Raw genomic sequence first — 17,363 nt, forward strand, 5'->3', positions numbered from 1 at the left:
TAACAAACTATGTCTCCAAATATCGTAGAAACCAGATTTCTTGGGAAACTGTGTTAATTTCTGAATATTCCATCATTTTCTGAGGAAATTCCAAGATAATTTGTTATATAATTGCCATGGGTAATAGCTATCCATCTGTTACCATTCAATTGCAGTATGTTAAGAAATTTATAAGGTGACTAAATGGTTCATGTTGGTACATAAACTAAGAAGATTCTTAGGATCTTACCTTATGTTTACCATAACACTTTATGATACCCATTTGGTTATAAAAAAAATTCTCTTATCTTGACTTTAAAGAGTTCTTGTTAGGATTCAAATATTCAGATATTGGATTTTCTGCTTTATTTATGGATTTGAATCTCTCTGGTACTTAAATTTAGGCCATCAATCTACTGAAGTAATGCCTACAAGATCATGGGCTGAGTAATGCATCCTCAGAGATAGATCATGTTGAGTTGAGGACTTCCCCTAGGTGGCAAGGGGTCAGGAGAAAATGTTTGAACAAATTTTCTATTCAAAGGCACTTAATATTCCATTCCCAACTGTATAGGCAATGAATATTCCACATATAGTCAACCAATCCATAAATCTCCCACAATCAGTATCGAGTTTATGTCATCTTACCTTTATACACATGTGCAAACATGCACATTCACACAAACACCCTTCAGGCTGCTGGTGTTCCTCCTAGACTGACCTCTTTCTTTTGTGATGTCCTTGATGATCATTTGGCCCAATTCACACGTGTATGTGGAGAGATAAAGCTGTATGTTGAAATTTCCTTTTGTGAGATGTTCAATCCTTCATGTCACACCCCTACTCTGCTAGAGATTTTTAGGTTCTTCAGACATGTGCTGAGCAAGGTTCTTGGGGCACTAGAATGATCCCTGCCTCCAGAGAGCTTTTCATCTGCTAGACAGATATGTGAGCAAGACTTCAATATTGACAAGATACGTACTTTGAGGAATGTGTGAGATATAGTGGCCTCATTCATTAAATATTTGTGTGTAGTTTAGTGTCAGCTTATTCTAGATGCTCAGGATACATCAAGTGAACAAGAGGGTCAAAGATATTCTGCCCCTAACTTAAACATTTGTAGAACACACAAAAAGGCAGGGTGATGAGGACTGGCCTCTATTTTCATGGTTAAAAAACATTGAATGGCCTCTGCACTCTAGCAATAAACAATCTAAAAATGCAATTGTGAAAACAATTCCATTTACAATAGAATCAAAAAGGATAAAATACTTGGAATAAATTTAACAAAAATGAAATGGCTCGTCCAAATATGCTACCAGGATTTAGGAACTCACCTACAAGAGACTCATTTTAGACCAAAAGACACCTGCAGATTGAAGGTAGGGGGTGGAGAGACATTTATAACGCAAATGGATGTCAAAAGAAAGCCGGAGTAGCAATACTTATTTCAGACAAACTAGACTTTTTTGTTCTTGTATTGTCTTTATCCTGCTTTGATATCAGGGTAATACTGGCCTCACAGAATGATTTTGAATGTGTTCCCTCTATTCCCCTGCTTGTAAGATTTTGATTAAGATTGTCATTAATTATTTTTTTTAATTGTTTGGTAGAATTCAACAATGAGACCTTGTGGTCTTGGGCTTTTCTGTGCTGAGAGATTTTTGATTCCTAATTCAACTTTCATTCTTGTTATTGGTCTAAGAAGATGTCCTATTTCTTGGATTAAAGATTCATGATTCAATCTTAGTAACTTGTGTGTTTTTAGAAATTATCTGGGTTTTTTTCCCTAAGTTATCTGATTTGTTAGTACAGGATTGTTTATAGCAATCTGTTATCACACTATGTATTTCTGTGGTATCTGTTATCTTTTCCATCTCTCCTTTTGGTTTTTGAGTCTTCTCTCTTTTTTTCCTAGTTAATGTAGTTAAAACATTGCCAATTATATTATTTTGGAAAAACTGGTCATCACTTTCAATGTTTGGTTACTGTTTATTCTGGTCTCTATTTATTTCTGATTTTTCTTTGTTATTTCCTTCCTCTACTAAATTTCAGCTAAGTTTCTTCTTTTTCTAGTTCCTTATGGTATAATGTTAAGTTGTTTATTTGAACTCTTTTTCTTAATACAAACATTTATAGCATAAATTTCACTCTAACATCTGCTTTTGCTGCATTCCATAGTTTTGGAATACTGTGTTTTCTTTCTTTTTTGTTTTGAGACATATTTTGATTTGCTGTTTGATTTCTTATTTGGCCCATTGCTTGTGCAGTAGTGTGTTGTTTAATATTTACATATTAAGTATTCAATATGTACATTGTAGCTTTTCCAGCTGTTTTTTTTTTTTATATTTTATTTATTTATTTTGACAGAGAGAGACAGTGAGAGAGAGACAGCGAGAGAGGGAACACAAGCAGGGGGAGTGGGAGAGGGAGAAGCAGGCTTCCCGCTGAGCAGGGAACCCAATGTGGGGCTCGATCTCAGGACCCTGGGATCATGACCTGAGCCAAAGGCAGACACTTAACCATCTGAGCCACCCAGGTGCCCCTCCAGCTCTGTTTTATTGCTAATCTTTAGTTTTGTACCAATGTGGTTGGAAAATATGCTTGGTGTGATTTCAGTCTTCTTAAATTTGTAATATTTGTTATGTCTCTTTTTATGTGATTTAACCAGGAGATTCTTCTATGTGTACTTGAGGAAAATGTGTAATTCTGTTTTTCTTGGATGAAATATTATATATATATATATCTTTTAGAACCATGTATCCTGAAGTATGCATCAAGTAAAAAATGTTCTTGTTGAAAAAAAAAGAAAGAAAGAAAGAAAGAAAAAAACAAGAGTGGAATTCAAACATCCTCATATTCTGCTCCCAAGTTTCCATTTTATGGTATCAATGGGGAAATTCAAGCTGCAACTTTGGGTTTTTGTTCTTTTTTAAAGAACACTTCTGCAATCAGCAGTGAAAGACCTTATTGTCCCTCACAATCTGCCTCTGCTGGAAGGGGAAGTGGAGGGCCCTACTGTGAATACTGGCAAGAGCTCTGTGGGCAGAGCATCTTCAAAACAGGAAGGTGGACACCAGAAGTCCCAAGTTTCTTTGTTGTGGGAAGAGGTTATATCCCCTACCTATCACCTCCTGGCCCAGAGCTGGGGGACCTGCGCTGGCAGCCAGCTGGGAGGGGTGGTGCTGTGGGCACAGCAGAGGAGGCCTGATGGTGGGAGCCCACACCTACTCAGTAGCAGAGAGAACAGCCAGGTCCAGGGATCCAGCCCCCTTAGGAGAGGGTCAGAGCAGGGGCTTTGGTCTGTGAGCTACAAAGTGAGATGAACAACTGGCCAGCTGTGGACATAACCTTCATACATTTACAATCCTTACATGAGAAATGTCCTGGCCTTAAGGTCCTTAAGGACCCCAGTTTTTCAGGGTTCTCACTGCCTAAACCCGCTCAAGATCTTTAAAGGTGCACTAAAGGTGGGACTCTGCATGTGAAAGACTGAAAGCTGATTGGTCAGAGTCCACTGGCAACACAATCCTTTCTGGGACCCATGTCACCCTTGCCCCCAACCCCTACTCTTCTGGTTCCTATTTTGTGGCATTAGTCATTCACTGGTTTAACCTGGCTCTGTTTCCTGACTCTGATTATTTCTGACCCTTAGGCCCAGTTAAGTTCTTCGCTCTTTGTCATTGGTTCACCCTTTGAAGCTCTTGAAGAGGCATCTGGGTTTCAATCTGACTCATTTCCTGCCTCCCAGGCTTATGGCCACTCCAGCCTACTACCATTTCTCCTCATGATCTTTGGAAGAAAAGGGGGAAATTTTTAAACTAGGGATAAATGATTGATAAAGTTCCAAGCAATGGCAACTTCAGTGGGAAAAATGTGAGTGTTTTACAGGAATGCCACCCTCTAGCATGTACATGCTTAGGCATGCTTTTTATTTATTTGGCTGCACATGTTATCTTAAAATTAGTATAACTTAACTTTGAAGTCTTACATATAGCTAAGCAATTGCATTATTCGTCCACAATGTCCACTGCATTTGATTCCTTAACTCGTGGGAGGTCCTGTTTGCCACTTAGAGCCTCCCCCTCGCATTCCTGGGGTAGGCCACCAGAGGAGGGACAAGACAGCTGCGGGGGAACAGTCCCAGACCTCTTTGCTCATCCTGTGCACCTTGCCAACCACACAGAAGGGAGAAGAGAAGCTGTGGGTGATGCAGCTGGTTTTGTACAGCACATTCTCTGCTCTTTCAAGTCTATGTTCAGGCCAAGTTACCTTGCCCTATTCCTCTTTTATACCCACCTTCTCTGACAAGTAAGTGAATAAACAAGAGTTCTTCCAACTGCATCATTTGTTTTAAGATAAGCCTAGATCAGGAACAGGTTAGTGAAAATTATCGAGCCCTTACAAGATACCAAGCCATGTGCTGTAGCTCAAAGATGAGTCAGGTAGGGTTTCTGTCATCCAAGAACACATAGCCTAGTGGGGGAAACATGTTTAACATATTTTGATAGTAGTATACAATGTGTACAATAATAGATGCATCTAAAAATACAGAAAAAGAAGTGATTCTGCCTGGAGGTATCTCAGGTGGTAACCACTGAGATGTCTTAAAGGCAGAATAAGAGTTCTCCAAGTGGACAAGAGAGAGAAGAAATTGAAGATCAGGGAATAGAACATGCAAGGCGTGGTAGGGTTGGGAACTGTACTCATTTTCTAACGCTCTTCTAACCAATTACCACAAACTCGGTGGCTTAAACAGCAAAAAATTATGATCTTATAATTCTGTAGGTTGGAAGTCCAACAGGGTTCTCACTGGGCTAAAATCAAGGTGTAGACAGGACCGCATTCTTTTCTGGAGGCTCTACCAGAGTGTATCTGGTTCTTTTCCTTTTCTGGCTTCTAGAGGCTACACACATTCCTTGTCCCATGGCCCCCTTCCTCTAGTAGGCCAAGTCCTTCTCACACTTGCAATCTTTCCTCCTTCTTCCATTTCATCTCTCTAACTCAGCCAGGAAAGGTCCTCTGCTTTTAGGGACTCCTATGATTAGATTGGGCCAGCCAGGTAATCCACAGTGATCTCTGCTTGTCAGGGTCCACACTCTTTTAGTCACATCTGCACAGTCCTTTCTGTCATGTAAAGTAACATATCTCTAGGTATGTCACAGGGATTAAGATGTGGACATCTTTGGGGTCAAGGGGAAGGGCATCATTCTGTCCGCCACAGGACATGACACAGAACTGAAATGGTCATGGGAGGTTTAGAAAGGGAGGAGACCAGTTTGGACAGGGTGGTAGCTGCCAGACAATGAAAGCCTTTGTTTACCATGTTAAGGGACCCAGAGTTAATCCTGAAAGTGCTGGGATCCTTTGAAGGGTTTAAAGCAAGGTGAAAATTGTGTTTTGTGGGCGGCACAGAGGGACATAGTCAAGGGAGACATAGTCAAGGGAGACATAGTGAAGTCGGGGCAAGTGGTTAGTTATCTATCACCACATGCACTGTAAAGAATTATGGATTTTGTTTATTCTGTAAAAGGATAAAATGCTGCAGGAACATAAATTCCTGTCTAAAAAAAATGATCACAATACCTGAACACTGATACTGTATTAAGTAAACAATTTCGTATATTCCAGGTATTGGACAAGGAAGATGTTTATTACTCTCTAACCATAACTCTCATAGTCTTACAAGGCCCTTGCCCAAATAAAGTTCTAGCTTGTCTAATAACAGCTTGCAGACCCCTCCGTTTGGGGGATCCTCAGGATGTAGGTGATATCTCAGCCTCTGGGAGTGAATAAGAGGCCCTGGGGAAAGTAAATAGTTTAAAAAAAGGGGGAAAGATATGGACCAAATCCTGAATGGCACCAACTTTTAAAGGGAAGACCAGAGAAGAAAATAGAAAAGTAAGAGAGAGAATTGTGAGATTATGTATTACAGGACCTGGGAGAGGAGAGAGTTCCAGGAATGATGAACTATAATAAGTCAATAGTAATAAATGTCATAAAATTATCAAGTAATCTAAGGACAGAGAAATGTCATTTGAATATAATAAGAGGTCACTGGGGCTCCACTTACAACTAAGATGGAGTAACAGGACCCAGATTTACCCTCCTACCTTAAACAAGTAAAATCAAATCAAACAGTGGGGTTTTCAGACTTTGGACAACAGATTGCACAAGACCGTAATCTCCGGGGATACATAATAAATTGAGACTTATAATTGTGCCGTCTTACAGAGTTTCCAAGTAATAGCATTGGAAGGGGAACCCAAACAGAACCAGGTGGTCTTGCTGATTTGTGGTGACGTATTTGGGGATTCAGGGAGGCCAAGTTGGCTAAAATACATAGGTGAGGAGAGGAAGAGTGTCACAGAGCAGAAACTCCAGAGATCTGCTGAGGAATGCTGATCAGTGCATGCTTGTGAGGATATTGCTGAGGCTGGAGAAAGGACTCCCAGAGAGGAGGCGATGGATCGAAACCTGAAACTCACACAGACCCAAGAGTTCACGTTGCCACCAGTCAGAATAGAAAGACCTCCTAATGTATGGGCACTGAATATAGTGGGGCCAAATTAGCCCCGGACAAAAGATCATTCTGGACTTCCTTAACAAAGATCATAAGCAAGCCTTGAAAGGATCAAACTGTTTTCAAGTAACTTAACTATGACTCACAATGCCCCCAAATATTTAAAAGAATATTAAAAAAAATTCCATCTCCCAACAGTGTAAAATTCACAATGTCTGGCGTGCAAAGAAGCAGGAAAATATGACCTATAATGAGAAGAATCAAACAATGGAGTAGAATGGAAATAGAATTAATTGACAAGGACATCAGAACAGATTAAACTGTAAAATTTTGAATGTTGGGAAAAAAAGGTGGAAGGAAGCATAAACATAATAAAAGAAAGCTACAAAAAAGCTCAAATCAAACTTCTAAAGATGAAAAATACAGTATCTGAGATAAAAATTCACTGGATGGGATTAACAGCAGATTAAACACTAAAGAAAAAGAGATTAGTGGGTTTTAAGATGTAACGATAGATACTATTCAAAATGAAACAAAAAGGAGTGTAAAATAAAAATGAAAAGAACATCAGTGATCTGTGGACATCAAGTGGCCAAACATATGAATAATTATTTGCAGAAGGAGAGGAGAGGGGGACAGAAAAAATATTTGAAAAACCAACATCTGAAATTTTTCTAAATTTGATGAAAACTATGAACTCACAGATCCAACATTGTGAACAAATCTCAAGACTGAAGAAAACCACATCAAGATATATCATAAACAAATTACTGGAAAACAGTGGTTAAGAGAAAAACCTCAAAATCAACCAGAGAAATGAGAAAGTCTTCAGTCAGTTTATCAGTTTGGTGAAATGCTGGCAGGCTGGTGACTATGAATTGGCGAGTGACCGGAAGGTAGGGGAGTGGAGATACAGAGCCGAGATGACTCCTTTGAGAAAAGCTCAAGTGCGAATGAAGGAGAGATAGGAGCATAGCACCCAAAGCGGATTTTGTTTGTTTGTTCTTTTAAATGAGAAAGACTTGAGCAAATTTATAGATTGAGGATAATGTCAATGATGATAATAATAAAATAACTGCCATTGATCAAGCTCTTATTTGTGTACCAGACACTATACCAAATACCTTACATATAATTATTCATTTTGTTTTCACTATAGACATACGAGATTGGGACTACTTTTGTCTTTTACAGCTGAAGAAACTGAGGCACAGATTGATTAAATATGACTCCAAGTTACAAAGTTAAGAAGTAGTAGAGTGGAACAAAACAAAGAAAAAAGAGACAAACAAAAAAACAGACTCAAATATAGAAAACTGGTGGTTACCAGAGGGGAGGTGGGTGGGGAGATAGGGGAAATAGGTGAAGGGGATTAAGAGTACTGTATGGTGACTAACATAACATAATAAATAAATACATAAATTCATAAATAAGTAAATTTTTAAAAAGAGAACACTTATCATGATGAGCACTGAGTAACATATAGGATTGTGGAGTCACTATATTGTACACCTGAAACTAATGTAACACCGTACACTAATTACACTGGAATTTGAAAAAGACAAAAAAGTAGAGCTGGAATTCAAATCGAAGTCCACTTGTGATGTACTTGACTACAATACCAGGCTGAGCCAGTTAAGAGGGAGAAAGAGAGATTATAAAGGAAAGGAAGGTATAGCTGATGCTTTAATGCCTAGAACAAGGTAGGAGAGTATATATTTGAAAACACAGTTGGATAGGTTTGCCCTAATCAAGAGGAAAGGAGGTTGCGATTTGGGGAAAGAAGTTAGGGGTAGGTGTGGCTGTAGATGATGAGTTCAGGTGGCTTAATTTTGTTTGGTGAATGAGCTAGGTATATGGGAAAGCTAAATCTTAATATAACAATCAAGGGGAAAAGTCAAACAATAGGAGTGATGAAGCACTGTTGAGAGCTCAATTGCCTTTGGAAACTGCTTCAAATGGCCAGGTTGTTTATTTCTAGCAGAGAAAGGGAGAGCGTGAGTGGGAGACAAGGATGGTAAGGACTTATGCTTTCAAGTTTATGCCACTCCCCAAAGCCCACCATTTATCGGGATAAGGCCAAACCAGTAGGTAATGTCAAAGAGGCAGTAACAATAGAGTAGGTTAATAACCATGGTCACTGTGGTGGCCCTGCACACACCCACACAAACACCTAATTGTTTCTTCATGCTGACCCCCTTCCACATAAGTTCACTTGGTGAAAGTTCTTACTTTCCTTGGAATGTCCTAGAATTTCCATGTTTGAAATTTTTTCCGTATCACTACATGCTGTTCATGAATCATGAACTCTTGTTAAACTTTCAGCTCTAGAGTAAATGTTTCCTTCCAGTCTCAATTACCAACAAGGCAATTCAGTAACACAATTATCTATTGTGAAATCATATTTATGAACTTCATGACATTATATCTAACCTTTCGTTACGTCTCCCCTTTGACAATTTGAGTTGGGTCTTATGCTCTGTGCCTTAGATCCTGCATTTTTAAAACATGACAAACTTGGTTTCTGTGCTCAGTGTGAAAATGCAACTATTTTTTCCATGTTTATGTTCATGAGTGAAGCATTTCATCCACTAGAATGGACTCTGAAGTTCCCAACCAGAGAAAGACCTGCTTACGGAGACAGTTTACAATTTCACAGAAAAGTCACTGTTAGATCAATATTACATCCAGATTATGAATTTTATTTTTAAGGAGGCTAGAATCCATTCTTCACAGTTTGATCTTTTTCTTTTCTTTTTTAAACGATTTTATTTATTTATTTGACAGAGAGAGAGCATGAGCAGGGGGAGGGGCAGGCAGAGAGAGAGGGAGAAGCAGGCTCCCCGATGAGCAGAGAGCCTGGCATGGGGCTCCATCCCAGGACCCCGGGATCATGACCTGAGCCGAAGGCAGACGCTTAACTGACTGAGCCACCCAGGCACCCCTGATCTTTTTCTTTTTAAGAGATATTTATTCTTAGGAGAGTAGACCAAATAAAAGCTTATCAATCTTCTTTCTAAACATCAATGACTTAAATTTTTTCAATTTATGTAGAAACTACGAAGAACGAACACATACCAGATATTTTGCTCTGTCAGCTTTCTTCACAGGTTTGTAGGCATCAAAGGCAGTCTGGCTACTGGGGTGATGGAAACAGCAAATAGGAAAGGAAGCCTCTCTTGCCTTCCTGCTTTTTCTGTAGTCATAAAACCTGCCAACGTGCACCCCTGGCCTACCTGCCATTGGGCTTCAGTTAACTGGTATTTTAGAAAAGACTCAACTTAATACAGCTGAGTTTTCCCTAAGTCTGAGCTAGAATCTGCTGTATCTGCCAGTAGGATCTGAACACGACACTCTCTAGTTTGAAATTCTGCTCTGAATCCTTACTGTGTACAGCAATAGTTTTCAAGCATATTTTAATAGCCTTTTATTATTAAAAGCAATACATGTGTTGGAGAAAATTAGAAAATACAGATAAGCAAACATAAAAATACAAAAACCAAACATTCTTATCACCCAAAGAACATCATTTTAACAACTTAGTTCTTATCCTTCTAGATCAATACCTTATTGATATTCACTATTTGATGAATTGCTATCATATTCTCCTTTAATTCTTTAAATATGGTTTGCTTTCATTATTTGGACATATTTATAATAGCTGCTTTGAATTCTTTGTTAAGTCCAACATCTGCACCGCCCCTCAAAAGAGATTTTGCCCTTTTTTCCCCCTATTTCTTTGAAGGACTCATAATTTTTTGTTGATAAGTGGATATTTTAGATAATATATTGTAACAACTCTGGTTTCTGATTCTCCCCAGGCTTCTTCTTGTTGCTGTTGGGTTTGTGTTATTGTTGTTCATTTGTGTATTTGTTTAGTGACTTGGCTGGACTAATTCTGTGAAGTGTATCTCCCCCATAATGTGCAGCCTCTGATGTCTCTGTGTAGATACTCTTTCCCTGTTTTTATTCTTAACCTTGTCCCACCCACCTGAAGAGGTCTTTAGCAATAGGAAGGTGGGGCAGATGAGCTCTTCACTGGCTGCTAAGCCTGCCCAGAATAGTTCTTCCACAACATGGGGCTAGGGGTAATGGGTGCGGTTCATGGTTCAAATGCCACAGTCGGCTACTGTTGTGAGTTTCAGATTTTGTTAAATAAATATATCTCAATATTTTGCATGCCCTTAGGGCAATTTCTAGGGACTTTAAATGGTTGTGTTAGATAATTTTGATGAGTTGAGTCAATGTTTCTTTGAGGGAGAGGATTCATCAAGCTCCTCACATGACCATTCTGGAAGTTCCACCCTCTGGAAGTGGTCTGTAATTTATAATCTTATTCATTTGCTTTAACTTACACTATAGAGAAAATAACTGCATACTACCGAATATGGTCATTTACTCACAATAAAACTACTGAGTGTAGTGTAAGCATTCTGTAATTTCTTTTGTGTCTATCTTCTCAAACTGTGAGCTACTATAGCGGAGGACCTATGACACCGTTGCTTCCGCTTCTATCACGCAGGGCAGTAGGTGAGAGGTAATGTCTTTTCAGCTTGAAAACAAAATTATAAATACTGTATGCATTTGTAAACATAAGAGTCCAAAATTACCTTACACACAAACACACGTTCTCACCCTTCATAACTTTTTCCCAGTAATTTTTCTCCTTTAAGAGGGCCCAAATGCAAAGCTGCTGCTTCTCCTTTTTTTGTTTTTTTTTTTTTTTTGGTAATATATTAGGCCTTAAAAGCACAGTGCTTATGTCCTACACCATTTTTAGGAACCACTGAAAATGTTTGAGATCTGAAGTAAATTACATATTAACTCAAAAATGCAGAAAGAAAACTGAAGAAACAAAAGAAATATGTTTAATGAAATATCTATAAAATGTAACGAGGTCAACCTACCAATAGCAACTCAGCACTTAAAAAATTACATGTAGGGGCGCCTGGGTGGCTCAGTTGGTTAAGCGACTGCCTTCGGCTCAGGTCATGATCCGGGAGTCCCTGGATCGAGTCCCGCATCGGGCTCCCTGCTCAGCAGGGAGTCTGCTTCTCCCTCTGACCCTCCCCCTCTCATGTACTCGCTCTCTCTCAAATAAATAAATAAAATCTTTAAAAAAAAAAAAAAATTACATGTAAATTATATTTAGGTGGCATATGAATACATTTTAAGATATTTGATATAGCCAGAAGTAGAACCTTCTCAAAGGGCTTAAAAATTACCCAGTATGGAGGTTCCTCAAAAAGTTAAAAATAGAATTACCCTAAGATCCAGCAATTGCACTAGTATTTACCCAAAGAATACAAAATTACTAATTCAAGAGGATACATGCATCCTGAAGTCAGTCAGAGGAAGACAGATACCATATGATTTCACTTGTATGTGGAATTTAATAAACAAAACAAACGATCATGGAGGGGGAAGCGGAAAGAGAGAGGAAAGCCAAGGAATAGACTCTTCAGTATAGAACAAATTGATGGTTAAGGTAGGGGGAGATACGGGTGAAATCGGTGATGGGGATTAAGGAGGGCAGGGGGCACTTGGTGTGATGAGCACTGGGTGTTTTATGTGTTGAATCCTTAAATTGTATACCTGAAATTAATATTACACTGTATGTTAACTAACTGGAATGCAAATAACTAAAAAAAAAAATCTTGTTTACTGTATGTCAGCCATATATAGAAAATGAGGGTTGTGAGGAATGGGACCCAGTCTGGCACCAGGTTGTAAGTCCCTCGCAAAGGATCCCAAACACTTTCACAAAAGAGAGAAAGTTTCACGGTGCATTTTACAATGTTTTTTCTGCCCTGATTTGGGTAGAGAGACCAAGAAAGCCCACCGTGGAGACTCTGACCTTCCCATTTTATCAGTTACGTTCATTCATTTGCTTGTGCGGCGTGTGTTTGCCAAGTAGCCGCACTGTGCATGGGCTTCTACTGGTTAAAGACACCCTGAAGAACAAGGCGACCCAGGCCCCTTCCTCATGGTGCTTATACAAGGAGCTGGGCAGTCACGTAAGTCGATTTATTCCTGCAGATTGTAGTATACGTTATGAAGTACAGCATTCTTTTGGGGTCGGGGGTGTGTATGGGTATCTGTCTTAATTTAGAAGTCAGAGAAGGCCTGATAATGGATTGGTATTGAAACTGAGGTATGAAGAAAGAATTGGGGCCCAGGAAGAATGAGAAATGGCCAACACAGAGGCCCTGGGGAAGGAAGGAGATTCATGCATTTATGGAAATAAAAGTCTGGAGCATTAGGAGCCTGAGGAGCGGGTTTTGAAAGGAGACTGGGAGGGAGCAGGGTCATACAGGACCTCAGGGGTCATCCCCAGGGTCTTGAATTCTCTTCCACTTGAGTTTTGAACACCCAGCATAGCAAAACCTTGTTTGATTTTTTAAAAAATCTCCCTGGAAAGTAGATGGGGGCCTGAGTGGACACAGGGACGGGGAGGGGGAGAGTGGGAGGTTTTGCAGTAGTCCAGCCGAAATGGGATGGGGCTTGGACTAGTGGGATTAGGGAAAGGAGAGGAAAACGGGTAGACTCTAGAAATATTTTGGAGGTAAGAATAACACGGCACTGATAAACACAACTCTTTTCTTGGGGCACCTGGGTGGCTCAGTCATTAAGCGTCTGCCTTCGGCTCAGGTCATGGTCCCAGGGTCCTGGGATTGAGCCCCGCATCGGGCTCCCTGCTCCCGAGGGAAGCCTGCTTCTCCCTCTCCCACTCCCCCTGCTTGTGTTCCCTCTTTCGCTGTGTCTCCCTCTGTAAATAAATAAATAAAATCTTTAAAAAAATTAAAACCCACAAATCTTTTCTTTAGTTCCATTTTTTGATACTATGTCAGCAGCAGTTCAGTTAAAGTCAAACCTAATACCAATGCTCATTGCATTATAGTAAAACTTTAGTGTTTCATGTTGTGCTCTGATGTCTATTACTATTTATCAACTAAGAGAGTAAATCAAAAGTTCTCTTGCCAGAAATGAAAAAGGAACAAATAATATCACTTTCTGCACCCAATAAACTTGCATGCTTTTTGGCTGTAGAGGCAGAGAGATTGTGGGACAGGAGAGTGATCATGGGTTTTTGGAGCTGGACCACTTGGGTTTACATTCTGACACTGCCTTTAACTAGCTCTGTAACTTGGAAACAAATCACTTTCTCAACTTTAGTTTAAAATGGAGATAATCCCTACTTCACAAAACATTTCTGACAATGAAATAATTGATGTACAGTGCTTGCTCGTAATAGATGCTTGATAATTATTAGTTCTCTCAACTTACAAATAGCCATCCTGGTCATCTATACCATTTAGGTTATTTGCTAAACCTAGAAATATGTTTTTCAGAATTGGAAGAATTTAACTCAATTCCTTCCCTCAATTTACAGATGAAGAAATGATAGTCTAGAGAGGTAAGAGTCTTGCCAGGAACACAGAGATTACAACAGACAGAGTAGAATCATTTTCTCCAAACACCCAGCATCTTTGTAATACCCCACATTGCCTGGTATGTTTCCTCTCTAATGTTAAATGGGAAGATTTTACAAGATATCTCTGCTTTAGGCATAAGGGCGATGGCTAACGGTGATCTTGTATTCTCTTTGCTAGTTACACAGTATGGGAAAACTTCCTGGAACCAGAATGGCAGAGTTAAAAGCCAAGTACACCTTGCTGCATGATACCGTGGTAAGGTAGGCTATTTGCTCATGTGGAGACATCTTTTATCATATTTATATTTCTCTGTGTGTGTGTGTGTGTGTGATGGGCTCTATCTTGATTTTTATCCTCTCAGGCCTTGAGGCAAAGGGTTGAGTTCAAGTAGTTTGAGAAGTGATACCAGAAATTATCACGGGAGGATGGGGAAGTGAGATGGGGAAGGGAGCAATCTAGCCGGGGGTGTGCTTCTCGGTAGGTTTACGCTGTGGCCAACTGGTGCTCAGTCTCACTGAGGACCCTCTGAGGGTGTGGCACACACCTCAGAACTCTCCCACCAAAGGGTGAGGAAACTGGGATATTTGTCCACTGTTTTCCATCCCTTGTTGACTAACAATTGCTCCTGGGGAGCAGAGCTCCTGGCACTTCGAGCATGCCCCCTGAGAAGCCAAGCAAGTTCCTAGGGCCAGAGAAAGCTCTCAGGCAGAGGCACACAGGTGCTGTCAGTGTGTAAGGGAACTGTCCACCAGAGCTACAGGTGACCCCAGAGTGGGCTGGGGGGGTGGGATTTGGTAGGATACTGACATTTTCTGCTACAGGACACTCTTGTAGGATTCTCTGCTCCCCATCTCTCTTCACCACTCAGAAGTATAGGTTTGAGCACAACCCCAGCCTACATCTGTTGAGACATTGGTCTTCTCACCTCTTCCACCTACCCTAGGCTACTCTCCTTAGCCTAGTCCCAATCAGCAGCAGGTGAGAATAGGCTTCCACAGGATAATTCCACAAAGTTTTCTAAGCACCTGCTATGAACCACTGGGAATCAAGGGAGAAAGAGAGTGAAGAAGGGAAATCCAGTTCTGCGGCTACTCCTTACTATTCCCCATCTTCCTTCTTCATTTCCCCATAACCTCCTGCATCATAACCTTGCATGACGTCTTCACTAAAAGCCAAGGAGAGACAGCAGTGGATAGAAACTCCATCCCACCATTCCCATCCATCCTCTCCCCCAATCTTCAAACATTAGCCCTACTTCTTTTCCTGCCCAGAGTCAACTTGGCTACTTTGAGGATGGGAGCATGAGGGAAGAGTGAAGCACCAGGAGAGCAGAGCTGCCTCCCTATGCACCCTTCACTTTCACTGCACTGCCTGCTCACTCAGCTGCATCCAAGTTCCTAACAACCGTCCAGCTCTGGTTCCTCCTCTTCTTCCTCAATGCCAGCCTCGAGCCAACGCCTCATCCCCATCCCTCAAGGAGACTCCATTTCCCACAACTGGCCCTGACTGCCAGGGTGTACACAGAGTGCTCAAGACTCAGGAACTTGGAGGATTTAGATGGGAAGTCTGGGGTAAGCTTTTTCAACATACTTCACACTGCTTAAATGGGAGGGGGATGGAAATCCATGCAGTTCTCAGGGCATCCCTCCAAGTCCCTTTGCAGATACAAGGAATACTGCAACATTTCTCACCCTCCAGATAGCTCTGATCTAGAGCTCCGCAAAGCTTTGTGGGGTGCTGATTTGGCTTCCTCCTTCCCTGGCCCACAGTTCAGTTCCCTGGGCCCCAGTGATGGACAACAATGTAGGACCAAGGCTATGGTGTTCTTTCTTCCTACTTCCAGGTTGTGTTGCAAAACCCTCACTTCCCTTCTGCTATCCACATTTTACCTCCTCTTGACCCTTTAGTTCCCTCTCTTGTCATTCGGAACACCCACCACCCTCTCCCACTCCCCCTGCCTGGTGGGTGAGAATGGCATGAAGACACGCTCTCCACTCTTGCTGCTGAGGTTTTAGCATGGCAGATACAGCCTGGAAATGCTGAACTGAAACCGAATGAGCTTTGCGTTGGAACCACATTATAGACGCTGTTAAATTCTCTTCTGCTGACTCTGTATTTCAAATCCATGTGGGTAAATTAGCATTTGTGTTCTGGTGAGAACCCTAGCCACCTTGTCCACTCTCTTTCTGGGGGAGATCAGGCACTGGCCCAGGCCAACGCTTCACAATTCCGCAGCTGAAAACTCATATTAAGATCAGGCAACTTTAGATTTGCAAAGTGTATTAAAATGCAAGGGACAAGACCTAGATAGGGAATCCCTCTCAACTGTGACATTCAAGTCCAGTTCTAGCCAGACATTGAAGATAGGATCAGAAATCTATAAGGTAGTTTAGGTCCATAATTCTATAGGAGAATTTTTCTTCCTAGTTGCCTAGTAAAAGTGTCATTAGAAAACTCTGTTGTTTCTTAGTTCACTAAGGAGGAAAAGATTTTCCTACAGTCAGCTCAGGAGAATTCAGGAATTAGAGAAAGCCAGCACTGCTGGGGCAGTTGAAGGGAGGACCCACTCTTCTCCTTATTATCAACCCCCTACCCCCTCAGTCCGGGAAGTCATGATTATTCTTCAAAGTCAAATACAAATACCACATTCCCATCCAACTCAATGCTCCTGTTTCTCCCACCATCTTGAGTTAGACACTAGTGGTAGTAATTGTCACCTGGTATTCCAGCTACCTATTCTATCCATTCCCCTTGCAAGATTGTGAGCTCCATTCACCTCTAGTACCTGGTACAACACTTGGCACAAAAATATCAGTGTATTGAACTGAACCCAGTAATGGAAGGAACCGGGAGCAGTGTGGACACGTTCCCTCCTCTCCTTGCTAGACCCCCCATGTGAGCTACTTCGGGTGTTAGAAGTACACCCTTCTCATTATTTGAATCTGTTTCATGGAACCAGCACACAAGAGTCCGAGGTCCAACTGCTAGAGGATGCCAAACGTTTCACCGAGCAAATACAACAGCAGCAGTTTCGCCTGCAGCAAGCTGATAATTTTCCTGAGGCATTCACCACCGAGGTCTCTAAAATGCGAGAACAACTTCTCAAGTACCAAAACGAATATAATGCAGTGAAGGAAAGAGAGTTCCACAATCAGTACAGATTAAATAGGTAAGTGCACACGTCTCTCAAACACACTGAAGAGAAAGTTGTGCAAAGCGCTTTCCACATAATCAGAAAAATTAGACTCCATTCGGAAGGAATTTTAGGCACAATGAGTGTGAGAGGGCAACGTTAAGGTGACTACAAGCCTAGCTCTTTCCTTGGTTTCCTAGAACGGGCCATTCCCGAACAAGAAGGTTACCCAACTTCTAGAAAAAACCTCAGGTGACAGGGAGACGCCCTCAGGAGGAGATCCCTGCTGTTG

The 17,363-nt window shown here is 41.0% G+C and overlaps 1 protein-coding gene across 1 annotated transcript in view; it reads left to right on the forward strand.

Annotated features, from left to right (window-relative positions):
• The first annotated feature begins 7,375 nt into the window (after positions 1-7,375).
• CCDC146 (coiled-coil domain containing 146) overlaps positions 7,376-17,363 on the forward strand; it is a 45,723-nt gene continuing 35,735 nt past the window's right edge. The window contains exons 1-5 of the mRNA XM_035021382.1: positions 7,376-7,398; positions 9,557-9,612; positions 12,326-12,519; positions 14,116-14,198; positions 16,898-17,107. Coding sequence (XP_034877273.1) covers positions 7,376-7,398; positions 9,557-9,612; positions 12,326-12,519; positions 14,116-14,198; positions 16,898-17,107 — 566 coding nt within the window. The remainder of the gene's footprint in view (positions 7,399-9,556; positions 9,613-12,325; positions 12,520-14,115; positions 14,199-16,897; positions 17,108-17,363) is intronic.

The sequence above is a fragment of the Mirounga leonina genome, unplaced genomic scaffold (assembly GCF_011800145.1).
Source record: "Mirounga leonina isolate KUSES-001 unplaced genomic scaffold, KU_Mleo_1.0 Mir_174, whole genome shotgun sequence".
Lineage (NCBI taxonomy): Eukaryota > Metazoa > Chordata > Mammalia > Carnivora > Phocidae > Mirounga > Mirounga leonina.